At 43.0% G+C, this 27,093-nt stretch overlaps 2 protein-coding genes across 2 annotated transcripts in view; one reads left to right on the forward strand and one right to left on the reverse strand.

Annotated features, from left to right (window-relative positions):
* Positions 1-2,744: 2,744 nt before the first annotated feature.
* On the reverse strand, positions 2,745-5,012 carry LOC143281683 (uncharacterized). The gene is made up of 2 exons (XM_076586932.1): positions 4,765-5,012; positions 2,745-4,088 (listed from the first exon to the last, which is right to left on the reverse strand). The coding sequence occupies exons 1-2, from the start codon at positions 4,969-4,971 to the stop codon at positions 3,465-3,467; spliced, it is 831 nt and encodes a 276-aa protein (XP_076443047.1). The 5' UTR covers positions 4,972-5,012; the 3' UTR covers positions 2,745-3,464.
* Positions 5,013-5,071: 59 nt separating this feature from the next.
* Positions 5,072-27,093, forward strand: part of LOC143281684 (protein phosphatase 1 regulatory subunit 21-like) — a 38,410-nt gene continuing 16,388 nt past the window's right edge. The window contains exons 1-12 of the mRNA XM_076586933.1: positions 5,072-5,185; positions 8,004-8,072; positions 9,929-10,075; positions 10,618-10,719; positions 11,959-12,182; positions 15,858-15,952; positions 16,879-17,081; positions 17,747-17,848; positions 19,389-19,477; positions 20,466-20,602; positions 22,618-22,710; positions 26,158-26,285. Of these exons, the coding sequence (XP_076443048.1) occupies positions 5,132-5,185; positions 8,004-8,072; positions 9,929-10,075; positions 10,618-10,719; positions 11,959-12,182; positions 15,858-15,952; positions 16,879-17,081; positions 17,747-17,848; positions 19,389-19,477; positions 20,466-20,602; positions 22,618-22,710; positions 26,158-26,285 (1,443 nt within the window). The 5' untranslated portion in view covers positions 5,072-5,131. The remainder of the gene's footprint in view (positions 5,186-8,003; positions 8,073-9,928; positions 10,076-10,617; positions 10,720-11,958; positions 12,183-15,857; positions 15,953-16,878; positions 17,082-17,746; positions 17,849-19,388; positions 19,478-20,465; positions 20,603-22,617; positions 22,711-26,157; positions 26,286-27,093) is intronic.

Below are 27,093 nucleotides of genomic sequence, written 5' to 3' on the forward strand. Positions count from 1 at the left end.
CAGTAACCTACAAAAATCATATATTAACAATGATAAAAAGATAGGAAGAAAAATCTCAACTCAAAACTGGTGTACAGCAGATAACAATTAACAAAGAAAAAGAAAATTCTGCATACTACACTTACCCAGCATGGTAAAAGTGCAAATTATATATATCTGATCAGCTTTTCATTTCCAACAAGAAAAATGTGGACAGTTTTGTGACCCTGTCACAGGCATAACACAATGGAAATATTCTGTAATGAGAAAATCTTTTTCAATGCTCAAGACCTCCCCCAGACAAAAAATGTATTTCAGTATGATTTATTCTTGGGCTTAATGACAAGAATCCTTCAACCATGAAACAGTCACTAACTGTCATCCACTAACAACTGCAACAATCTGCAACACAGCTGAATATCTTGGTTGAAATTAAAGTCAATGAACTCATCCCACTGAAAAAAAAACGAGCAAGCAAATGGTACCAGTTTATCTTCCTGCATGGAACTACATAAATGTACACATTATATATACACTGGAGAACAAGAAAAGTAGCAGTGTGTCTTTTCCCAGAAAGCACAATTAATTGTCCAGCACTGAAGACCTAGAATTGGTCTCCCCCACTCATCAGCATCCAACAGTAACAACATCTAAATCTGATTCTGATGATGTCCGTGGGGAAGTCGATGCCAAACGACGACATGGCAACAACCAAAATCCAAGAGGATACACAACCTTCAGAACTTGTGCTGTGCGCACAATGGCAACATTTGAACAGAACCGATATGTGGTCATCCCTAATCACAACTACTTCCTTTCACAATACATTTCCACAATTATTTGATCTTGGTCAAGAACACTTAACAGACAGGACTTCAATCACAAATATCAAACCAGTCTTCTCATACATGTATGACTTTCATCATGCTAACTCAGTAGATGACTTTCATTAATATACTTTTTCAATCCATTATCATGAAAAGATGTTGCATAAAAAAAAATATGCACACATTCTAACACTATGTAATTAAAAATGACACACACACACTAACCCAGAACTTGGCTCTTTTGCATAACAGAAAAATCCAGTTAAGTACGCAGACACCATTCACAAATTACGTCATTCTGAAGTTCAAAATCACTGTGTTCATTTAAGTCCAAACACAAATGGCACCAAACATTTGAAGAAAATGTGTGATATATTCCAGCTTAGGCTTTAATTAGTTTTAATTAATCTAACCTATCCTGTAATCATTTCATCATAACCATTGAATGCATGACACATGCTCTTTCCTCACTTTCTGATTAGTTATATATACCAAGACTAAGGGTGAACTGTTTCATTTCTACCCATTCCATGGCAACATGAATGAACACATGTGAATAGTTACACCATCCACCATAACTGTGAAAACCTAACACAGATGACACCATCAACACACATGACAGCTTGTCACCTCCATATCAAAACTTTGATCATGAATACATTTCATGTCATTCAAAACTACTGATCATTAACATAATTCAATATTACTTTTTACTAGTGCTACTGATAGTAACAAAGTACACTGATCTCAGTTCATGACCATTGTCACTGTTAATGATAAGTGTTTGTGTACATATATGTGTGCATGTGTGTGTGTGTTATACATGTTTTCTGTGAATGTTGATTTTCATCAGCTTTACTTGGCTCAAGAGAGTTCAACTTCAGCTGATCAAAATCTGTTCAGATGTATGATAAATTTATATCACACTGTCTTTGGAGCAATATTTCACTGAATCCATTTCTGCATTTGAAATGAAGAGATGCAACTCCTATGTTTACTCATATAGACAGTATGTACACATTGTGAGGGCTTTTACCTGAGTGACTTTTTTTTTTTTTTTTAATCCCAGAGTTCAGCCAGCTATACTGTATTTTCAGGGGTATGCTCACCAGGCGTTCATGTTTCCATGGCCCATCAAATGCAGCCTTGAATCACAGGATCTTCAATGTAAACATGTGTTTGATCTCAGTTCTACATGTGCACACATAACAACAGGGATTAAGGTACCAACAGGTCTGCTCTCATCTTGATCAAGGAGAATAAACAAACCTTGACCCCCCCCCCCCCCCGCCCCCCCCCCACCACCTTCTCCACGCCCCGCCCTCCCCTCCCCCCACCAGACACTGATACTGGGGTCTAAACCGGACCCTCAAAGTGAAACAGTGAAAGTCCAACACTTGAACCAGTCAGCTATTGCACCGATCAATTCTGATACTGACTTGCTGGTCATGACACTGGTCAATATAATCCCATTTAAAATGTGCATTAAAAGGAAGAAACTGAGTATGAAGTTTAGAGTGCAATTTATTGTTGATATGATTCATGTGAATTAGGTGTTTTTGCTGGTCTCTGAAACAATATTAAACACAATTTAAAAGTATCACTATAATATGCTCTCTAAAATTATCAACACTTTGTTACTGTTTCAATATTAATAAGGATATGATGCCGATGATGGTGGTCTGTTTCAAATAGCAAATGCCCACATAACCTATCAGAATTATGAGTACTCATAACTTGGTCCCATTTCCACTTGCAGCTCAACAATCTGGAGGCTGGGCATTCGAAAGCAAATGGCAACATCTATGAAATTGTAAAATTTCAACACCGAACACAATTTTAAGCATGGAAAGTAAAGCTAAGCTGTTGCTTAATAAAACTCATTGGTCAGGGTACAGTGTATATGACTGTGAACATCTGTGTATATCTATTTGTGTGTGTGTGTGTGTGTGTGTGTGTGTTTTGAGTGGTGTGTGTGTGTGTGTGTGTGTGTGTGTGTGTTTGTGTGTTAAAGTTTCCTTGCTACAATGATGCTGAGATGTGTCTGGCTTTTTGTCAGAACTGCTGGATGTGAACTGTGATGCTGAAATTACCAGGTATGAACCAAACAATTTGGATAAGCTGCTAGAACGAGTCAAAAGATTGTTACAGGTACGATTTTAAAGTAAAGTGACAATATCTAATCAAATATTTAAAAGAAGAAGAAGCAAGAATGTTGTTAGCACAATACAATGGTCAGTCAGATTACCAGAATGATTTTACCTGTTCCCTGTGAGTAGAAACACAGAAAAGAAAGGACATTATTGCTCTAGACAGATGGGTCAACAAAGTGCAAGACATAAAACACTGCTAGCTAATGACTGTTAGCACTATCCACATGTCTCTTCACCTCTCAAACAGATCTACTGTAAGTACTGAAAGAGGACACATAAAGTGAGATACTCATCTCCTCCCTTTTGATAGTCTTCCCATTGTGTGAGTGATGTCTGTGTCCACCTGTCTTTCTGCACGCCGCTGACAACAAAAAAAGATAAGATGGAGACAAAGAGATCAACTCCATGCACAAGAAACCACCCTAGGTCAGCCCACACCCTGCTGCTCTGTGCCTTGTCTGAACGTCTTGCCACCCTCCTTAGGGCACACCACAGGGGCTCCTAGTCAGTCCTGATCCCCGCTTCTCGTCTCGTCGTCCTCCATGTCTTCCACGCCACACACGTCGGAAGAGTTCTCATCCTGCTCCACCTCCTCCTCCTCCTCCTGCCCCTTGCCGTGCTTGCGTTCGATGTGTCGCTGCAGGTGGTTCTTCTGGCGGAAGGTCTTGCTGCACAGGGAGCAGGAGTAGGGGCGCTCCCCGGTGTGCATGCGGCTGTGTGCCTTGAGGTGGTCCAGGCGCTTGAAGGCCTTCTGGCAGATGTCACACTTGTAGGGCCGCACCTCGCACGGCACCTGCTGGTGCTTCTCCAAGGAGCTCTGCAGACGGTATGTCTTCTTGCACACCGAGCAGATGAACTGCCGCTTCTCAACCTTCCCCCCAGCGCCGCTGGTGTCCTCGCTGCTGTGGTTGCTGGCTGTGTTGTTCTCAATGATGGGGGAGGGCTTGACGGGAGAGATCACCTCATCATCGCTGTGGGGGATCTGGAAGTTTTCAGAACCGTCCGACACTTGCAGCACGGCCTGCGGACGTGAGGGAAGCCAGGGGAACATGAAGTCCCCCTCTTCGCTGCTCTCAGTCAGCATGTGCCAGTCAGGGTTCGCGAATGCTGGAGAGTTCTCATCCGACAACTGAAAGAAAGCAGTCTGTATCAGAACTCATACATGAAAGCTTGACATGTACTTTGTTAAATCATACATCATTAAAACAGCAAATCTGTTCCCTGGAAATGTACAGTCTTTCTCCTACACATGCTGTGTCACTCTCTTCCTCACCTCCGGCTCCCTGACCTGTGTGCATACCCCACTGCCCGCACCAGTGGACAACATCAGAATTGACCCAGTCTTGTATGCCATGTGAGCCATCATGAAGGCCAAACACTAACAGATTCAAAACACTGTGAACCTACATGATGAACAGCTTTCCATATTTCGGTAAGGAATCAATGCATTTAACTTATTAAGGGTATCAAACTATTATACAGTGAAAATATTACAAACAAAAATATAATAACTTCAGATTCTAAATCCTCAGCAATACATGGCAAACAATCCTCTCTCTCTCTCTTCTCTTTTACACACACAGAGAGATCTGGAACGCGTCAGACAGGGTGACACAGTACACCACCGCAAACAATCACATCCGACAAAATCGTTCGATAAAATTTCGAAACCCACTCCCGATTCAAGACGACAAGCTTTCACAAATTATGAACGTCCAAGAGACTGGGTTTGACAAACAGAGAAAAAAAAACGAAACGGGAGACATGGAAGGTTTACGAATGTAAAATGATGAGTGAAAACTTACATTCTGATTCTGCAAAGAACCACTCGCCGACAAAGCGTTTGCAGCTGCAGAATTTGCATTGGAAGCGTAACGATTTGTCTGATCAACCTGAGATAAATGTCTCACAACCTGCATTGGCGTCAGATTATTCTGGGTATAGCTAGCTTTAAAATCCTCCAACCGAACTGGAGTTAAGGCAATAAACTTATCAGTTTTTCGTGTCGACATCCTGAAAGCGATGCCCAAACCCAGCGTTCTGTGTTGACGGATTGTGCTCACTGTGTTCGATCTGTCCTCAAACAGTTCAAAACCAACTGTCCGAAATGAGAAACGGGCCAATAGAAGACATCGAGTTCTCAGTCGCTTCTTCCGTTTTAAAGTCATTGAGATGGCAACAGTGACGGAAGAAAAGTATGAAAAGCTTGCTGCAGAATATGCGAAGGTGAATGCTGACTAGCATTCCATATTTTGTATTGAATAGTTAGTTTTGATACTGCTGTATTTCATCATTATCTATCACGGTGCTAATGGCGTGGCAATGTTTTCGTCATTGCATGCCCGCAGTAGAACTCACGCCCCACGGATATGAAAGTACTCGGTCCGAAACTGACCTGTAATTTGTTGAAACTATTATTTATTATTTACTTTATCATATTCAGAACCCAACCTCTATTTAAGAATGCTCATTTACTCAAAGACTGACTCTCCCAGCAGTTCTGCCATGCGTGACCAACTTCTCAAAATGAAAGAATTTTTTTCGCCGTTATCCACAAAGACACGATGAGTCGTGTTTTCAACAACATAAGCACGTGTGAGTAAGGATTAGTTCCCACAAATCTGGCACAGGTCAGAATACCCCAAGTGTTACAACTAACAGTATAATACAATGTCTGCAGGCAGTAAAGCTTTGCATGCCCCTTGATAAGACTTCTTCATCACTCTTAATGGGCCTGTAGTGTTATGCATGCAGTTTATCAAAATATTTCATTTGTCAATATTATTTAAATCATCCTGGAATATGGGAATGTGGTATGGTCCCCTCTACCTTAGAAAACATTGACTTGATAAAAAAAAAAATGTACAGAGATGGTTAGTATGTCCTATGAAAAGAGACTGTGTAGTTGGAAACTCCCATGCTTTGAATATCACGGGTTAAGGGGAGATATGATCGAGACACATAAAATTCTTTATGTACAGTATGATAAAAGCACAACACAAAATTGTTTCACTCAAGAATCGTACTCATACCAGGGGACACCCACTAAATCTAAAGAAGACACAACCATATCAAACCTTTTTTCAAACTTTTTTACTAACAGGGTTGTTAACTTGTGGAATAATCTGCCCAGTAACATTGTCACTGCAGGATTACTTAACAATTTTAAGAATAACATAAGCCATAACATTAGTAATTGTGCAATCTTATTAAAGTCCTAATGATCAGGGAAAGGCTGATAAAGCTGAAAAGCTGTGGCACATGATATTATTTTCTTCATCGTTTGTGGGCTGCAACTCCCACGTTCACTTGTATGTACACGAGTGGGCTTTTACATGTATGACCATGTAATTACCCCGCCATGTAGGCAGCCATACTCTGTTTTTGGGGCTGTGCATGCTGGGTATGTTCTTGTTCCCATAACCCACCGAACAGTGACATGGATTACAGGATCTTTAACACGCGTATTTGATCTTCTGCTTGCGTATACACACAAGGGGGGTTCAGGCACAAGCAGGTCTGCACATATGTTAGTCTTTGAGATTGGAAAAATCTCCACCCTTACCCACCAGGTGTTGTTTCCAAGATTCGAACCTGGGACCCTCAGATTGAAAGTCCAATGCTTTCGCCACTGGGCTATTGCGCCCATTAGCACATGATATGATATGATAATATCCAGATTTCTTCCCCTGTGTTCTTTCCATAAAAAAAGGCCAGTCAAGGAGTGGAGGGGAACAAGTATATATTACAAATGCAATGCTATTAACTGATTTACAACTTTTCTGTCTTATAAACAGAAAAGTGCAGGGGAAGAAAAGTGGATATTGCGCGACTCTTGCTTTTTTTAAATTTTTTTATTATTTTATTTTATTTTTTTAACTATTTTATTAACAGGAGACAGAATTTTATTCCAAAATCATCAGAATCTGATATCTCGTTGGTAGGTTCTGTAATGCGGAATAAAAACTTTGATATCACTAGTAATGTAGTCTTTCGTTTCGAAGATGGGAAAAGTTGTCAAGTGGTTGATAACAATATAATACATACTCTACATTTCTTCCCTTCTACCCTTTTGCAGCATTCAAGAAGGGAAGAAATGTAGAGTTTCAGCGTTATTTAAACCAATTCACAACTTCTGTCTACAAGATGAAACTAAATGGAAAGAGTACAGGTGAAGAAATGTGGATATTGCCAAGCATTAAAGCTTTTACATGCATGTTTTTTTTTTTTTTGTTTTTTTTAAATGTTGTGCAATTTTCAGAATATATCCTAATTTGCTGAGATGTTACTTTCTTTCAGCAGTCTAGTTGCTCTTCTCTGCACTCTTATTAGAGCCACATGTCTCTGCATAAATGGTGATGAGGTGGCATGGGCATACCCCAAAGGAAGTCTGGTGATGGCAATGTATCACTAGTTAAATGTCCCAGTCAGCCTTGTAGTTATTATCAATTTCACTGTCCATATTTTCAGTCTTTCATATTGAATATTGGAGGATTTTTTTAAGTATGACTTAAGACTACAGTCATTTTATGGATTAATAGTTTAACAGATGAGAATTGAGAATGCTTTAAAATGCCTAGAGAACAGTGAAGTCTGGATATTTCGCATCAACTTCCCTCGCCCATCACACACAACTGCTATATAATTATATTGTATTGACATCAGTTGCTTAAACATTTTTTAAGAAATCAGTGAATGCATGTCCATTTGATTACATCAAGCTTATAGGGTTTGTATACAAGCTAATGTATTTTTAAAAGTCCAGTGCTTATTTGGCTCATTGTTTTTAGAGGACAACAGTTTGAAGCCAAAGTCTGAGATAAATTATTTTGAAATTGAAATTAACTTGTTTCTTCATGTTTTATATGATGCTGACTAATTATAAAGGGTAGAGGTGGTAAAGATTTTGGGTCATTTCTGGTGATTTAGGATGAGGTATTTTAGGTAAGTTAATTTTATTGATAAATGTGTCTCACGCATGTCAATACTTCTAAACAAACATGGAGAAAAATATTACTGGTCAATATCTGCTGTTCTGTTTCAGTTGAAATCGCAAGTAACAGTTTTGAAAAAGGCGTACCTGGATGAACACACAGAATGCACTGAAACAAAGGTAAAGTTGCTTACATTCTCATTATCCATTGTCAGTTGTCACAAATTCTATGCTATTGGCCACCCTGCCAGTCAAGGTGATCTCAGATTTGAGATTTCCTTCACTGGAGCAGCTGTGTTGATCTTGTTTTTAAGCCTTCAGTGTTTGCAGATCCTAGGAGTCTGCTTTTGGAGAGACACATAGGCACTTTTCTTTCCAGAGAAAGAAGCCATCTAGTCTTCAATCTGTAGCAGAGCAATTGTGCATTGAATCTGAACAGGCACTACTAAACATGACTGAAGTTACTGAGTACCAGCGCATGCAGTGTATGCAGGCGAAGTAGCCTAGTGGTTCAAGTGTTGGACTTTCAGTCTGAGGGTCCCGGATTCGAATCTCGGTGAAGGCACCTGGTGGGTAAAGGGTGGATATTTTTTCAGTCTTCTGGGTCACCATATGTGGTAGTGCCTGAACCCCCTTCGAGTGTATTCGCGCACAAAAGATTAAATACGCACATTAAAGATCCTGTAATCCATGTCAGCCTTCGGTGGATTATGGAAACAAGAATATACCCAGCATGCACACCCCAAAAATGGAGTATGGCTACCTACATGGCAGGATAAATGAACAAAACAGACATACATGTAAATGTTACATGTCTGTCTGAGTGTGTATTTGTGCGTGTCTGAAATCTGATTGAATGACACAGGAAACAAATGATGAGCGCCCAGTGGCAGCTGTCATTTGGCTCTACCCAGGTAGGCAGCCAGTTGTGCAAATGACCCCGTGTTTGTAAATTGCCTAGAGCTTGGTTTCCGACCGAGGATAGGGCTATACAAGTGTCCGTAATATCATCATCCTATGGGATATGGCCCTTGGCAGCCAGTCATTGATTGTACAGTGCTGGCACTGTGACAGAATGAGTGTGGGAGAGGAGGGTGATGAAGATTCAGGATGAGTGGTGAGAGAGTGATGAACATTGAGAGGGCCTGGAAGGAATTAAGGTGGTATCAACAAAAGAGATTAAGTTGTTCCATATTTGCAGGGATGTTGTCTGGGCCACAACATGAAAGAAGAAGAAATGTCCTGTGTTTGAGATAAGCCTGGCATTTAGATTTCATTTTGAGTCAGTCCCATGTTTGTATGATCGCTACAGGGATAGAAGGAGAGAACTGGTTGTCATTTTATCAGTGGTGCCCCTACAGTCAGAGACAATGGGGTAGAAGAAGATCACTTTAGTAAGAGTTTAGAAAACAGATCTGACAAAACCTTGTTTTTTCCTTCATTAAAAAAACAGAAGTGGACTTTCTTTTAATGAATATCATTTATTTTCTGTAATGCTATAACCTTGTGTGTGTGTATGTGTTTGTGAGGGTTGTGGTATGTGCGTGGGGGTGGGTGGTGAGACAGCATGTGTGAGCAAACATTGTTTTTTTGTTGTTAGTTACGATTTTGAGACACAGAGTGGCTGATGAAAGAATGTCTTAATACCCCAAATTCTTCTATTTGAAGCCAGTAGAGAGACTTGATGTATGATACCCCTTGCGCATAACAAATTCTTATTTTTGAAGCCAGTAGAGAGGCTTGACGAGCGTTGTTGTTGTGTCACCCCCCACCCCCTCAACCCCCTACCCCCCCAACACCCTCTCCCCCCCCACAAACCCCCTCCTGCACCCCCCAACACCCTCTCCCCCCATGCCCTCAACACCTCCTTGCTCCCGATACACTCTCCCCCCCCTCCCCAACACTCTCTCCCCCCCCCCCCCCAAACCCTCCCCTCCGCCCCCCCCCAACACCCTCTCCCCCCATGCCCTCAACACCTCCTTGCTCCCCATACCATCTCCATGCCCAACACCCTCTCCCCCCCACCGCACCCCCAGGACCAGGTGAAGGAGCGGGACCAGTGGCTGAGGAAGTGTGAGCAGGAGGTGGACAGCCTGTTGTTCCGGAACCAGCAGCTGTCGCGCCGGGTGGAGCTGCTGCAGGATGACCTGGTCACTGCCGAGGCACAGCGCCGGAAACACAAGGTGTGTTGCACCGTCCTGATTTCATCCTGTTTCCTTAACCACTTTCCTCGTTGGTCACAGACTTTGTGTCAGGTTGAGGTACATGATCTTGTGTTGTGTTGATCTTTGTTGTTGTTGTTGTTTTTTTTACACCGCATTTTTTTAACCTGTTTTCTTGTTTGCACTGTGTTGAAGTTTTGGATGGAAAAAAAACCAACGCCCCAGCTTTTGGTCTACATTTATTTCTTTCCTTCATAAAGATTTTTTTTTTTTTTTATAATTCTCTCTCTCTCTCTCTCTGTGTTTCATTTTTCTCCTTCCATTTCCACACTTTTTATTTAAAGAAAAAAATTATTTTGAATCACATTTAATTGGTTTCAACATTCAGAAAGCTCATAAAAAATGTGTGTGTGTGTGTGTGTTTTGTTTGTGTATGTTGTGTGTTGCATGTGGCTGTGTGTTTTGCACACGTGTGTGTTATATAATTTGTGTGGGTATGTTTTGTCTGTGTGCGTGTTTGTGTGTGCGCGCGCACGTGTGTGCGTGTGTGTGCATGCATGCAGAAGCACAAGGGAGGCGAGGGGCCCAGACTGGTGCGGAACAGCAGTGTGTACGATGAAGAGCTGCATGGCAAAATGGAGGAGAACACACACCTCCAGACACAGGTGATTCTTCGGTCGTGCCTGGCCAGTTTGATTCGTGTTAAGAATTTCCCAAAGAATATGGAATAAGCCTAGAGTTAGGAAAATTCAGAAGCTTAGCCAACTTAGCATGCTGTGTTAAGATCACTTATGCAACCCAAGCCTAGTTTTGTGACTGATATTGATGGATTGATGTGGATACTTGTACTGGGAATAGAATGTAGAATGAATGAATCTTGCCAGTGGATTTATTCTTTCCAAAGGGAAGAAGTTTGAGACAGAAGTAGAATTTCTGTTAGGTAATGTTCACCAAACTTTGAGTAATGTGTCACTTTCATAGAAGTTTGTAAATCTGTGAACACATACTATTCTTTTTCCAAGAATTTCTAAGGTCAGTTTGCTATTTGAAAATCAACTTAGATATCGTAAGATTTGTAAGATTTCATAATATAGATTGCTTGCACGCACGCATGCACACAAACACAAAACCATACATGCATATGCATATACATGCACGCACACATACACACATATCCTGGCAAGTATTGGCTTTTCTTCCCTTGCTGGGAAGGGAGTGAATTTCTTGCCACTTTAAACCTTTCCTATGACCACTCTTCCTAGCTATCCCGTGCTCACTTTCGCTTTCGCTTTACCTTTCAACTGAACAAGGGACAGCGCCTTCTAGGAGAGATGCTCAATGGAAAGGATGTGCCCTACCACTTCTAACTTCACATACACTGTTACATACATGCACTAAGTCAACAAAACCACTGGCATGTAAACAAATGTAAACATTGCTGACCGCTACTAATATTGATAGATTTTACAGCCTTCAGTTTGCTGACTTGCCATTTGTCTGCCTTCAGTACAGATCTTTCTGATCAGGATTTCAGCTGGAGGGAGACGCACATGTGTCAAAAAATGAAAAGCTGTAAAGAATATTAATTCCCCCTCTTCCACACTTCTGCTAACACAAGGGAGGTAATTTCTCAATGGCGGCTATTAGCCACAGCTACTTTTGATTTCTCCGCATGGCGGACTAGTAGTTTAGACAGATTAGGAATCCAGACCCCTGCTGAAGTCTGCACCGTTGAGTCATTGTAAGTATGTTAGTTAAATGTAATTTCAGGAAGAAAATTTCCTTTGAATCCATAACATTCATTCATGTTCAGTACATTTTTAAAAATCTGTATGTGTATGTATATGTTTGTGCCTCTCTATCTTTTCTATTTCTTTCTGTCTTTCTGTCCCACGTCTCCACAGCTGCAAGAAGTGTCGATGGCCTACGAGCATCAGATCATCGCCTTGGAAGAGCGCATGAAGACCTGTGAGCAGGACCGCTCCCGACAGGCAGACATCGTGGCAGCACTGCGACAGAGCAGCAACTCCCATATCGAACACCTGCAAAAAGAGAAGGCAACCGTGGAGGGCAAAGTGCAGTCTCAGGAAAGCGACATCCAAGAGTACCGCAGTCGTGCTGAGGTGGCGTGAGTGACACGTTGTTTCTTTGGTGTGCTGGGAGTGTGGGGAGTGTGCTGTATTGCTTCTTTCTGCCGCTTGTCGTCTTTGTGTCAGCTTATATCACAGATTGACATAAGTTTACTCATAAGTGAGAGCTGTATTATCAGTGGTTTCTCTATTGCAATGGGAAATCATTTAAACCGCCTAGTCTTTTGTGAAGGACTATTGTTCTCAAGGTAGGAAGCAAAATTGCACTGGCTCTTAGTGCTGCGGCCGTGGGGGCTATTTGGCCTTTGGGAACCATCCCGACGCTGACTGTCCTGAAACCCTCGTGGACGAGAGAGTGGGGATTTAACTTGGGCAAGACACTCTCCACTATAGATTCTAGCCCAGACAGCGGGACAGCAGTTACCTCCTCTGCTTTTCTGATGGTCATAGTAGAATATGACTGACTATCACACATGCACGCAACTCTGGCATGAGTGACATGTTGTTCCTTTGGTTTGTGGGGAACATGCTGTGTTGCCTGACCCAGCTGTTGTGTTAACTGTGGTGTGAGTGACACGTCATTCCTTTAGTGTGCAGGCAGTGTGGGGAGTGCACTGTGTTGCTTTACCCCGCCACTTGTTGTGTTTGTGTTTAACTGTGACGTGAGTGACATGCTGTTCCTTTGGTGTGTGGGGAATGTGCTGTGTTGCTTCACCTTGTCGTGTTTGTGTTAACTGTGGCATGATCCTTTGTCTCGAGGATGAACGTGTGTTGCTGTGGACAGCCAAGTGATATGTCTCTTTGTGTAAAGTGATGTAAAAACACACAGCTTCAGACTGGTGGGGAAGACTAGGGTACCTGTGTTTCTGTTTGCTTCATGGAGGTGTCAAAGTGTGCAGACTGATCTGTGTAAGTTACACTACATGTGCTGGGGGAAAAAAAGATTGGGGGGTGGGGGGGAGGTGAGGGGTACCCATGAACCCAGGAAACTGAAAAAGATGGGTCAAAAAGCAAAGGTTATTGGTCAGTCAAACTACATGTAATAAATGCATTAAAGCACAAGATAAATACACAATGGCCATGATAGATGCATTAAAGCGCAAGATAAACGAACGATGGACAACAGATTGTTGATCTGTGATCCTGATACACATGTGCTTTTGGCAGAAACATGTCAGTAGTGTCAGTCTGAAGCCCTGTAGACAGTTACATGATATGCTACACATGGTTGTGTGTGTGCAGTCAGTGCAGTGCTGTGCTTGTTTTGGTGGTTGTGTTATAGTATCTGTGTGCGCAGTAACATGTTATCAGGCTTTCTTTATGCTTGCGTGGGCTGTGGCTCCCACATTCATACCAACCTACCTGTGGGCTTTTACCTGTTTAACAGCTTGTACCCTGCCATACATGAAGCCATACTGTGTTTTCAGGGACATATCTTGCCGAGTTGTGTCGCAGTTCTCCATATCACAAACCAGATTGACCTTTGACCTACATAGACCAGAAGTTTTCAGTTGCTGACATCATTAATACCAGCCTGTTGCCAGGATATTGCATGTGAACTGTTAACTGCAGAATGTTTTCGACTTAATGTTCAGCAAAAAGAGAGTGTGTTAATTCCCTTTCAAACAGTCCTGTCTACAGATGACTTGTTCAGATGCCAGGGTACAAACTGAATTCTGTCCAGCTCTGTGGGGAAGTGGTTAACTCACTCTGGACGAATAGTTCTCTCCCTTGCTTTTCCCTACAGCCAACCCATTTGTTAGGGTTAGGAAAAAAACACAAAAAATACAAAACATAAAGTAACTGAATGAAACTCACTGTACTTGACCCACTGACCCTTCTCCTCATGTCGTTTGAATGCCCACCCCCCTCCCTCTTCACTGCTCTCAGAAGCTGAGTCACTATCAGTAACTTCTTGCTGGTAGCTTTCTTCACTGCAGATACTTTATTCAATGTCTTCATCATCCACATCAGTGTTGAAACCTTCAGTTTGAAGCATTTCAATCACATCAGCAGTGGTAAATGCTGGTGTTGGGATCAAATTTGCTCCAAAAATTTCCACATGTATCGCCAGCGACACCATTTTTGATACATATGCAGATTAGCTTGTCGTGTGGGGTCCTGAACTCGTTGGCTTGCTGTGGAGTATGTTGTTACGAAATCTCATGAAGAAACTTTCCATTCGACCTTTGACACGTTGGCATTGCCCAGTGTAGCTGCGATTGTTATGCTGCCCCATGAGGAAAACATGGAAAAAATGTTAATTTTCGAAACCGCTACAGTGTTCCGTTGCCCGGAACGGTACCTTACGTCAGGAGCGTTCCATCATCCGGAGTGAGTTAGTGAAATTCAGTCAGCTGGATGGTTAGGGGTTTGAAGCCTGTCAAAGGCATGTAACTGCACAACTCAAATCAAATCACATCATACACTGCCAACAGTTTATCAAACATCACACACCATGACCGCCACATTTTGATCAAGTCCCAAAACAGTAATACAGTGATTAGAATGCACTGTCATGCAGCACTTTGCAAGTTTGGGCCTGGGTGTCTGTGAGGTTGCAAACTGGTGCATGTACATAACCTGTCATTGAACGTGTGAGAGCTCACCTGTGTGTGTGCATGTGTGGGTGCGCACAAATTACGTGAGCTTGGCTAATGTTTATTTTTATTTTACTTCAGTCATTTACTAAGTATCTGTATTCTTTTTTCTTTTTTTTTCTCTTTTTTTTAATCATATTTACTTATTTATATTGTTTGTTACTTTATTTCATTTTAGATTCATGTTTTCTACATAGCTATGACAGGTTGTCAAGTGCATTGTTCAGGCTTCACTTTTTTGCTGCTTTTCTTTCTCGCTCTCTCTCTCTCTCTCTCTCTCTCTTTGGAGCAAATATGGTGTAGCATATAATATATGGATCGATTTGCTCATTTTGACACCTCCTTAAAACTGAAACACACTGTGTTGCGTTGCAGGGAGAGCAGCTTAAGGGTCAAAACTGAAAAAGACACTGTCATGTTGCAGGGACAGCAGGGAAAGGGTTAAAACTGAAACAGACTGTGGCATGTTGCAGGGATAGCAGGGAAAGGGTTAAAACTGAAACAGACTGTGGCATGTTGCAGGGAGGAAAAGGTTAAAACTGAAACAGACTGTGGCATTGGTGGGGAGGAAAGGGTTAAAACTGAAACAGACTGGCATGTTGCAGGGAGGAAAGAGTCAAAACTAAAACAGACTGGCATGTTGCAGGGAGGAAAGAGTCAAAACTAAAACAGACTGTGGCATGTTGCAGGGAGGAAAGAGTCAAAACTAAAACAGACTGTGGCATGTTGCAGGGAGGAAAGAGTCAAAACTGAAACAGACTGTGGCATGTTGCAGGGAGGAAAGAGTCAAAACTAAAACAGACTGTGGCATGTTGCAGGGAGGAAAGAGTCAAAACTAAAACAGACTGTGGCATGTTGCAGGGAGGAAAGAGTCAAAACTAAAACAGACTGTGGCGTGTTGCAGGGAGGAAAGAGTCAAAACTGAAACAGACTGGCATGTTGCAGGGAGGAAAGAGTCAAAACTAAAACAGACTGTGGCATGTTGCAGGGAGGAGAGTCAAAACTAAAACAGACTGTGGCATGTTGCAGGGAGGAAAGAGTCAAAACTAAAACAGACTGTGGCATGTTGCAGGGAGGAAAGAGTCAAAACTAAAACAGACTGGCATGTTGCAGGGAGCAGAACCTGGAGTCCGTTCAACACAACCTTCAGGCCGGCCTTAAGAGGGCTGCCAAGATCATCGCTGACAAGCTGCCCTTCATTGACACAAGTGGGTGCTGTCATGTCTTGTAGAATAGAATGGAATATTTTATTGTCATAAAACCTTGAGGTTTATAAGATAGAGTGAAACATAAACATGAGCATGATTATTGTATTTTATATTGTATGTTCACTCTAAGGGGGTAGGACAACTTTGTGTTGTGTCGTCTTCTTTCTCTGTGAGTGGGGATGTGGTATGGTCGCAGAATCACTGTCTAGTTTTTGTTGTTTTTCATTAATCCTCCTTTGCCCTGGAGCAGTTTTTGAAATATGATTTTAATTACACATACTTAACCGTGACCCACTAGTGCAGACTCCGGCAGGGGTCTGACATTCCTGTCCTTTGCAAACTACTATTTGCATGTGTGGAGAAAATGAAAGTAGTTACGGCCGATAACCTCCTGGAAGTAGGTAACCTCCCCTGTGCCACCCTGGCTAGCGCCCTCTTTTTCTGGCAGCCATCTCGACTCGTGTTCCTGTGTTCTGCATACAGCTAATTTTTTTTCGTATTTTCTATCTGTCTATTGATTCTTTGGCGTCCTTGTTGTTTGTCCAATTATGTCTTCAACTAGGTCGCATGATATTAGAAGGAGCACTTAACCTTTTCTTTTCCTTGCAGATAATGACTGTTTGATTCATTTATATCATGCAAACGATTCAGTTGTTGTTGTTTTTTTTCCTTGCAAGCACAAGAGTTAGAGAGATAAGAATTTCAGTCTTGTTATTAGATATTGTATGTGAATATATTATCAGTGTTCAGCATTTCCCAGAGTTTTTTTGTTCTCTCAGTGACGTGCTTGTGATTTTATTTTGTCATGTGTGACCCTGATCCATGATGTTCATTTCACTTAAAAGATGACCCCCCCCCCCATCCCCCGCACTCCCCCACCCCCTCAGAAAAAACCCAAACCAACTCATGTAACCGTGACTGTGCAGAGCACAGGACACTGAACACGCTGAACTTGCCGACCTTTGACCGCCGACACCAGGCCCGGGCCCGCGATCTGATTGGTCAGGCTGCAACCATCGTAGGGGAGATGACCCAGAGTCTGTCCAAGTTCTTCATCTACAGCGAACAGCGCTCCCGCGTCTATCCTGCCGACGGGCAGTCTGCACCTCGCAGTGCTGTGAATGTCAAGGTGAGTGGTTTGGGGCGTTTACTTTTTTTTGGTGGGGGGGGGCTTAGTTTGGTGTTTGTTTACGTTATATATATCATTTTGATCAAATCAAGATAGATTCCTGACACAGCGAGCGTGCGTTTTCAATATGAATCTGTCAGGATTTGATTGAAACAGTGTACCCCATATGTGAACAACGTACAAGTGCTGTTGTGTTCAGTTACTCAAGGAGGCGTCACTGCGTTCAAATCTATATAGACCACACCACATCTACTAAGCAGATGCCTGATCAGCAGCATAACCCAATGCACTTAGTCGGGCCTTGAGAAGGAGAAAAAAAAAAGATACATAAACAAATAAATGGATAAGTCATCAAATTTGTGAATAGATAGATTAAAAAATAAAAAATAAAAAAAATAAATAAATGAATTTTTTTTTTTAATTTAAAAAGAAGAAAAAAGTAAGCAATTAGATTTTTTTAAAAAATTACTAGAAAGTACTGCTCGCCACTGAACAACAAAACCGAAATCACTCCTGTGTTCCTTTAGCAAAAGCCATGAACTAGTTACTGCACACATTTATCATCCTGTCTCATTTTTGTTGACTGTGTGTGAGTGATGCCTGGCTGACTGTGGGCGTGTCTGATTGACAAGCTGATGGACAGGGTGGATGGTGTTCTGTTTCAGTATTGCAAATATCTGCACGACAGTCTGAGCTACTTGCGGCCGGTGGAACAGTCCCTGAAACTGTTCTCTGAGGAACTACAGGATGAGTCTGTCACTGTGCTGGTGAGTCACACACACAACACATGCACACACACACACGCATGCACACTTACACTTACAGTGAAAAGACGTTACACTAAAGAACGAACGAACACAAACTTCACTCACTCACTCACTCACACACACATACACACATACACGCACACACACACCACATACACTCATTCACGCTCACACACACACACACACACACACTCAGAACCCTCAATAACAACTTCAAAGAACACAGGGACAACATACTTGCCAAAAAAGACACTCCAGTTGCAAACCACTTCAACTGTGGACAGCACAACCTTTCACACTTATCAGTTGCAGCACTTTGGTGAAACAGCCTTGGAGACTGCCTATACAGAAAATTTATGGAAAGCCAAATCATCTCTGGCCTTGGCACAGTGCAACCTCAAGGAATGAATGTCGGAGAGTGACACCAGTTTAGTTCCCTTCCCCTTCCTTTCCCTTCTGTTCCCCTCCTCATCTTCCCCCTCCCCCTTGACACACACACTTCTCTCTTCCCTCCCCTCCCACCCCCCACGCCTTGCACCTTACCATTCCCCTCTCATCCCCCTCTACTCCAACATCAAGTCAGTGAGCTGAACTGCAATTTGTAGTCATTGGGTTGAACTTGCCTCCTCAGTACAGACTGCTGTGGCCTGCCAACACCTCTTCACTTGACACAGAGTCTAAGTGTTGAAATAGTGTGGTTTTATCTTCATCTGACTTAAGATACCATTGATTTTTTACACCACCTTTTAGCATTTATAACTTCGTTTTAAAAGGTCTAGCAGTCACCATTTTTTCCACCTCTTATTCCAAAATGGTTGTTGCATTTCTCTTCAAAAGTATAATCTGAATACAAAGTCTCTCTGGAGAACTTTCTAGAAAATAAACCCAAAAATACTTCTGGTTTTCGTTTCTGTTCTTTTTTCTGTTCTCTTTTTTTTTTCTTTTTCTAAACATGATTTAACCCCAAATCATATGCTACTCTTTTTTGCTCACCCTTAAAGTTAATTGTGATCATGTTCACTTCGAATATAGCTTTGTAAGTGATTTCATTTCAGTTGGTATAATGGTGAACATCTTCAATGTAGAAGTGCTTATTGCTAAGATTGAAGCTTGTAAGTGTTGCTATTCTGTGTTATCATGTGGGTTTTATGTGATGAAGTATGTGGTCAAGTAATGTGTTTGCTGTGAGAGGTGGCACAAATGGGGGTCAGAGTTTAGCTTTCAAAGACGACATATACAGCCAGTAAGACGGAGGGCCAGATTAGAGTAGAATAAAAATTGCTGTGCCTTTTAGGCCGGATACTACGGATGGTGAGTTGTCATTAATGAGTTTTGTATTTTATCTTAGTTTACAACTGCTTCTGCCACTTAAACCTACAAGGCTTTTTTTCCTCTTCACTTTCTAAACAAAAGAATTTATTGGGATCCTGTTTCATCATTCATGGAAATAAGCAGTGTCAATGTTGGTGGGTATGTGCGTGCATGTGTGTCAACTCTGTGTCATCGATGCCCCCAACATTACCGTGTGGTGTGACGACAGGAAACAGCCAGTGAGCTGCAGCAGTTGGCCAAGGACTTTTCTCGGCTGGTGGCTTTCTGCAACAAACTGCTGCCCTACCAGGTGCTGAGGTGAGTTGTCTGCACAAACACATGGGTGGTTGCTTGGTGGATACTTCATCATTAGGTGCTTGTGTTTTGTTTTGTTTTTTCATAAAAGTACACAAGTCTTGATGCCAAAATGTCTGCAAGACCATCAAGTACAGTATTAAATCATAAACATGTTGAATCTTTGCAAATTCAGCCACAACCATGCACATACATACATGGTGTGTTTGGGTCACAACACATCCCTGATATGTGGATGTGATCTGTGTTAGAAACATGTAATGCTCTTCTCCATTCTCCCACCCCATTCCCAACACTTCCACACACGTGTTCGCTTATTCACTCTCTCTCTCTCTCTCTCTCTCTCTCTCTCTCTCACACACACACACACACATACACACACACACACACACACACACACAAACACACAAACACACACTCTTTCTTTCTGTCTTCCTCTGTGTGTGTGTGCGTGTGCCCAGCGTATGTGTCAAGGCTTACTTGTTTGTGTATGGTATGTTGTACTTGAATGTGTGTGTACATACATATGTATGACTTTCATTGTAAACGCCACAAGTTCCATGTCTAGGTGTGACGTGAGTGTCAGTCTGTATTGTCATTACAGTCAGTACTCAGTTGCAGGCACCTGTGCTCTCTCTGCACCCAGAAACAGGACTGTCATGTAAGTGGGTTTAGTGACATGACGAGTTGTGTCAGTCTGCAGATTGCAGGTGGAGGTGGCAGGTGGACATTTGACAAGTGGACTGAATTGGACTCAAACACAAGCACACTCATTGTCACACTGTCTCTCACACTCATTCACTCACTGTGTCCAGATTGTGTTTATGAGCAGAATCATCCAGATTTTGATCACTTCCTCCCTCAACGCACATAGGCACAGATAATCACCTTTTCACAGCTAAATGTGCATTTCTGTATTGCATGTGTGCGTGTATGATCACATAGGTCAGTGTATTGTCATCCACTTCTCGCTGTGTGTGTACGAGTGCAGTCTGGAAGAAGAGAACGGGGTGGCAAGCTGTCCATCCATCCTGGCTGGCAAAAACAGAGACCTGGTGGCGTCACTCAGACGTTTCAACACCATCCTCGGCAAGGTCGCTTCCTACCTCACCCTCCTTTCCGTGCAGAGTAAGCCCAACATTCTCTCTTTCTCTCTGTTTTTTTGTTGTTGTTTTTTGTCTGGTAAACAGTGTTCGTTCACCTTGAAAGTGCTTTAAATCCCAGGCATAACAAATGAAACAAAATTAAAGTATATACGTTTTGACACTTTAGTTATCTTTTCTAGATCTTGAAAGTCCTTGAGATTTAGACGGACTGCATAGCTTGAAATAGTGAAAGATGATAGCATGTAATTGGAGGAGATTTATAGCAAACAAAGTCACATTTGTATCATGAATGCAAAAGAACATGAGTGCTGTGGATTGCAACCTGTTCCATGAATGCTGTGGATCGCAGACCTGTTCTATGAATGCTGTGGATCGCAAACTTGTTCTGTGAACGCTGTGGATCACAAACCTGTTTTATGAATGCTGTGGATCACAAACCTGTTTTGTAATGGGAGGGTAATACCATGTCCCTGATTCTAATGTGTGTTCTTCCTGAAAAGCAAATTTGGGGGTAGGCTTGCCTGGTGTGTGTTACATGCTGTGAAGTGAAAGTGTGGTGCTGTGTGTTACAGGCTGTGAAGTGACAGTGTGGTGCTGTGTGTTACAGGCTGTGAAGTGACATTGTGGTGCTGTGTGTTACAGGCTGTGAAGTGACAGTGTGGTGCTGTGTGTGTTACAGGCTGTGAAGTGACAGTGTGGTGCTGTGTGTTACAGTCTGTGAAGTGACAGTGTGGTGCTGTGTGTGTTACAGACTGTGAAGTGACAGTGTGGTGCTGTGTGTGTTACAGGCTGTGAAGTGGCAGTGTGGTGCTGTGTGTGTTACAGGCTGTGAAGTGACAGTGTGGTGCTGTGTGTTACAGGCTGTGAAGTGACAGTGTGGTGCTGTGTGTGTTACAGGATGTGAAGTGACAGTGTGGTGCTGTGTGTTACAGGATGTGAAGTGACAGTGTGGTGCTGTGTTTGTTACAGGCTGTGAAGTGACAGTGTGGTGCTGTGTGTTACAGACTGTGAAGTGACAGTGTGTTGCTGTGTGTTACAGGCTGTGAAGTGACAGTGTGGTGCTGTGTGTTACATGCTGTGAAGTGACAGTGTGGTGCTGTGTGTTACAGACTGTGAAGTGACAGTGTGGTGCTGTGTGTTACAGGCTGTGAAGTGACAGTGTGGTGCTGTGTGTGTTACAGGCTGTGAAGTGACAGTGTGGTGCTGTGTGTTACAGACTGTGAAGTGACAGTGTGATGCTGTGTGTTACAGGCTGTGAAGTGACAGTGTGGTGCTGTGTGTGTTACAGACTGTGAAGTGACAGTGTGGTGATGTGTGTGTTACAGACTGTGAAGTGACAGTGTGGTGCTGTGTGTTACAGGCTGTGAAGTGACAGTGTGGTGCTGTGTGTGTTACATGCTGTGAAGTGACAGTGTGGTGCTGTGTGTTACAGACTGTGAAGTGACAGTGTGGTGCTGTGTGTTACAGGCTGTGAAGTGACAGTGTAGTGCTGTGTGTGTTACAGGCTGTGAAGTGACAGTGTGGTGCTGTGTGTTACAGACTGTGAAGTGACAGTGTGATGCTGTGTGTTACAGGCTGTGAAGTGACAGTGTGGTGCTGTGTGTGTTACAGACTGTGAAGTGACAGTGTGGTGCTGTGTGTTACAGACTGTGAAGTGACAGTGTGGTGCTGTGTGTTACAGACTGTGAAGTGAAAGTGTGGTGCTGTGTGTGTTACATGCTGTGAAGTGACAGTGTGGTGCTGTGTGTTACAGGCTGTGAAGTGACAGTGTGGTGCTGTGTGTTAGACTGTGAAGTGACAGTATGGTGCTGTGTGTTACAGACTGTGAAGTGACAGTGTGGTGCTGTGTGTTACAGGCTGTGAAGTGACAGTGTGGTGCTGTGTGTTACAGACTGTGAAGTGACAGTGTGGTGCTGTGTGTTACAGGCTGTGAAGTGACAGTGTGGTGCTGTGTGTGTTACAGGCTGTGAAGTGAAAGTGTGGTGCTGTGTGTGTTACAGGCTGTGAAGTGAAAGTGTGGTGCTGTGTGTGTTACAGGCCGGCCGACTGCCAGTCACCCGGTGTCTAGTCATGGCAGGATGTTCAGACTGCTGTCCAGAATGATGGACCAGCTGCATGACTCCACCAGAGGTTCTTCACCTGTCTCACCTGTCTCCTCTCACCTGTCTGTCTCTGTCTCTTTGTCCTGCATGACTTCACCAGAGGTTGTCACCTGTCTCCTCTCACCTGTCTGTCTCTATCTCTTTGTTCTGCATGACTTCACCAGAGGTTGTCACCTGTCTCCTCTCACCTGTCTGTCTCTATCTCTTTGTTCTGCATGACTTCACCAGAGGTTCTCACCTGTCTGTCTCTATCTCTTTGTTCTGCATGACTTCACCAGAGGTTGTCACCTGTCTCCTCTCACCTGTCTGTCTCTATCTCTTTGTCCTGCATGACTTCACCAGAGGTTCTCACCTGTCTCCTCTCACCTGTCTGTCTCTATCTCTTTGTCCTGCATGACTTCACCAGAGGTTGTCACCTGTCTCCTCTCACCTGTCTGTCTCTATCTCTTTGTCCTGCATGACTTCACCAGAGGTTGTCACCTGTCTCCTCTCACCTGTCTGTCTCTATCTCTTTGTCCTGCGTGACTTCACCAGAGGTTGTCACCTGTCTCCTCTCACCTGTCTGTCTCTATCTCTTTGTTCTGCGTGACTTCACCAGAGGTTCTCACCTGTCTCCTCTCACCTGTCTGTCTCTATCTCTTTGTCCTGCATGACTTCACCAGAGGTTGTCACCTGTCTCCTCTCACCTGTCTGTCTCTATCTCTTTGTCCTGCATGACTTCACCAGAGGTTGTCACCTGTCTCCTCTCACCTGTCTGTCTCTATCTCTTTGTTCTGCATGACTTCACCAGAGGTTCTCACCTGTCTGTCTCTATCTCTTTGTTCTGCATGACTTCACCAGAGGTTCTCACCTGTCTGTCTCTATCTCTTTGTCCTGCATGACTTCACCAGAGGTTGTCACCTGTCTCCTCTCACCTGTCTGTCTCTATCTCTTTGTCCTGCATGACTTCACCAGAGGTTGTCACCTGTCTCCTCTCACCTGTCTGTCTGTATCTCTTTGTCCTGCATGACTTCACCAGAGGTTCTTCACCTGTCTCCTCTCACCTGTCTGTCTCTGTCTCTTTGTCCTGCATGACTTCACCAGAGGTTCTCACCTGTCTCCTCTCACCTGTCTGTCTCTATCTCTTTGTCCTGCGTGACTTCACCAGAGGTTGTCACCTGTCTCCTCTCACCTGTCTGTCTCTATCTCTTTGTTCTGCGTGACTTCACCAGAGGTTCTCACCTGTCTCCTCTCACCTGTCTGTCTCTATCTCTTTGTCCTGCATGACTTCACCAGAGGTTGTCACCTGTCTCCTCTCACCTGTCTGTCTCTATCTCTTTGTCCTGCATGACTTCACCAGAGGTTGTCACCTGTCTCCTCTCACCTGTCTGTCTCTATCTCTTTGTTCTGCATGACTTCACCAGAGGTTCTCACCTGTCTGTCTCTATCTCTTTGTTCTGCATGACTTCACCAGAGGTTCTCACCTGTCTGTCTCTATCTCTTTGTTCTGCATGACTTCACCAGAGGTTGTCACCTGTCTCCTCTCACCTGTCTGTCTCTATCTCTTTGTTCTGCATGACTTCACCAGAGGTTGTCACCTGTCTCCTCTCACCTGTCTGTCTGTATCTCTTTGTCCTGCATGACTTCACCAGAGTTTCTCACCTGTCTGTCTCTATCTCTTTGTTCTGCATGACTTCACCAGAGGTTCTCACCTGTCTCACCTGTCTCCTCTCACCTGTCTGTCTGTATCTCTTTGTCCTGCATGACTTCACCAGAGGTTGTCACCTGTCTCCTCTCACCTGTCTGTCTCTGTCTCTTTGTTCTGCATGACTTCACCAGAGGTTCTCACCTGTCTGTCTCTATCTCTTTGTTCTGCATGACTTCACCAGAGGTTGTCACCTGTCTCCTCTCACCTGTCTGTCTCTATCTCTTTGTTCTGTATGATTTCACCAGAGGTTCTCACCTGTCTCCTCTCACCTGTCTGTCTCTATCTCTTTGTCCTGCATGACTTCACCAGAGGTTGTCACCTGTCTCCTCTCACCTGTCTGTCTCTATCTCTTTGTTCTGCATGACTTCACCAGAGGTTGTCACCTGTCTCCTCTCACCTGTCTGTCTCTATCTCTTTGTTCTGCATGACTTCACCAGAGGTTGTCACCTGTCTCCTCTCACCTGTCTGTCTCTATCTCTTTGTTCTGCATGACTTCACCAGAGGTTCTTCACCTGTCTCCTCTCACCTGTCTGTCTCTATCTCTTTGTTCTGTATGATTTCACCAGAGGTTCTCACCTGTCTCCTCTCACCTGTCTGTCTCTATCTCTTTGTTCTGCATGACTTCACCAGAGGTTGTCACCTGTCTCCTCTCACCTGTCTGTCTCTATCTCTTTGTTTTGCATGACTTCACCAGAGGTTCTCACCTGTCTCCTCTCACCTGTCTGTCTCTATCTCTTTGTCCTGCATGACTTCACCAGAGGTTCTCACCTGTCTGTCTCTATCTCTTTGTTCTGCATGACTTCACCAGAGGTTCTCACCTGTCTCCTCTCACCTGTCTGTCTCTGTCTCTTTGTCCTGCATGACTTCACCAGAGGTTCTCACCTGTCTCCTCTCACCTGTCTGTCTCTGTCTCTTTGTCCTGCATGACTTCACCAGAGGTTGTGACCTGTCTCCTCTCACCTGTCTGTCTCTATCTCTTTGTCCTGCATGACTTCACCAGAGGTTCTTCACCTGTCTCCTCTCACCTGTCTGTCTCTATCTCTTTGTCCTGCATGACTTCACCAGAGGTTCTTCACCTGTCTCCTCTCACCTGTCTGTCTCTATCTCTTTGTTCTGCATGACTTCACCAGAGGTTGTCACCTGTCTCCTCTCACCTGTCTCTATCTCTTTGTCTCCTCTGTTTCTGTTGTTTCCATTCTTTCCATCTTTTTGTTTTCTTTCTATTTTTCTGTATCTTGTTTTTGTTTTTAACTTTTGTTGTTTTGTTTCTGTTTTTGTTTTTTTGTTGTTTTTTTGTAAGTATTTGATTTTCTCACTTCATGATTCTTTTCATTCTTTTAAGTTAGTTTGATCCTTTTTGTTATTTCTTTTCTTTTACATTTATTTCTTTAACACTTTGTGTCCTCTCTATTCTGTTGTACTTTTTTCATGTTTTTTTGTTGTTGTTGACCAGCTTTTGTGTTGTTGTTTTTTAAGTAGCTGTTGATGTTATTATTTCTTGTTTTTTTTGTTTTTGTTTTTGCTGTCATTGTTTTAACTATTTTCTAATGGTTACTGACACTGACATGTGTAAATGCATTAATGGCAAAAATATGACACTCAAGCACATTCAGTTGGTAATGCAATAAATGAATAAATCAATTAAAAGTTGTCACTCAGACCTATCACTCCATTACATTCGAGCAAAACTTGGTTGCTCAGGTACATCAGTCAAGTATGTTTGAGCAAAACCAGGACAGGACAGTTGAGTGCTTTCTCAGCAGCACTGTGTCATTTTTTTTTTTTCAGAGATCTCCAAGGTGTACAACGCCAAGGTGTCTCTGGAGCACCAGTTGCCGGCGGCAACCCCCAAACTGAAGATGTTGGACGAGTGTGTGGTGTCCTCCCTGGTCTCCATGGTAACGTCAGCCGGAAAGGTCAGTCAGGGACAGTGACTTGGGTCATGTGTGGGGTCAGACTGACCTCTTGGATCATAGAGTGCTGGCCTGGTTGAAAGTCCTTCACCTAGGAAGCAAAAAAAAAAAAAAAAAAAAAAAAAAAAAATCTGAGTGTACAGGACCTACTTGCCAGTATTTTATCCCCCTCCACTAGACCTTGATCTGGACGCTTGTTATTTGGATAAGACAATAAACTGAGGTTCCTTGTGTAGCATGCACTTAGCATGTGTTTAAGAACCCACAGCAACAAAATGGTTGTCCCTGACAAATTTTTATAGAAAAGTCCACTTTAATGGGAAATTGAATACACTGAAGGAAGGAAAAACGCAAGAAAAGGGTGGCCCTGCAGTGTAGCAATGTGCTCTTCTTGGGGAGAGCAGCTCATGTTTAACACAGAGAAATATGTCATGACTAAAGAGCAGAATACGATACAATGTCACTGTGAATATCTTGGATATGGTGTCAGATGTGCCCTGCTAAGTCCACCTGTGATCACTCTGCTTGTACAGGGGGTGTCTGTGTTTATTTGTGTGCTTGTGCAACATGTGCATGTGCCTGGCGTGTGTGTATGTGTGTGTGTGTGTGTGCGTGCGTGTGCGCAAATGTGATAAATATTCACAGAACTTTGCTTCTGTAGTTGATTGAGAAACAAGTGAATTTTTAAGGCCTCACTTCTCTCATTGTTGTACGGGCTGGCCGAAGAAAAGAAAAGAAAAGAAAAAAGCATTGTGCACTCATTCTGTTACCCTCAGTGAATAAGATATATTCGTTCATTCATTCTTTACAG

This window comes from Babylonia areolata, chromosome 4 (assembly GCF_041734735.1).
Source record: "Babylonia areolata isolate BAREFJ2019XMU chromosome 4, ASM4173473v1, whole genome shotgun sequence".
In the NCBI taxonomy this organism is placed as follows: Eukaryota; Metazoa; Mollusca; class Gastropoda; order Neogastropoda; family Buccinidae; genus Babylonia; species Babylonia areolata.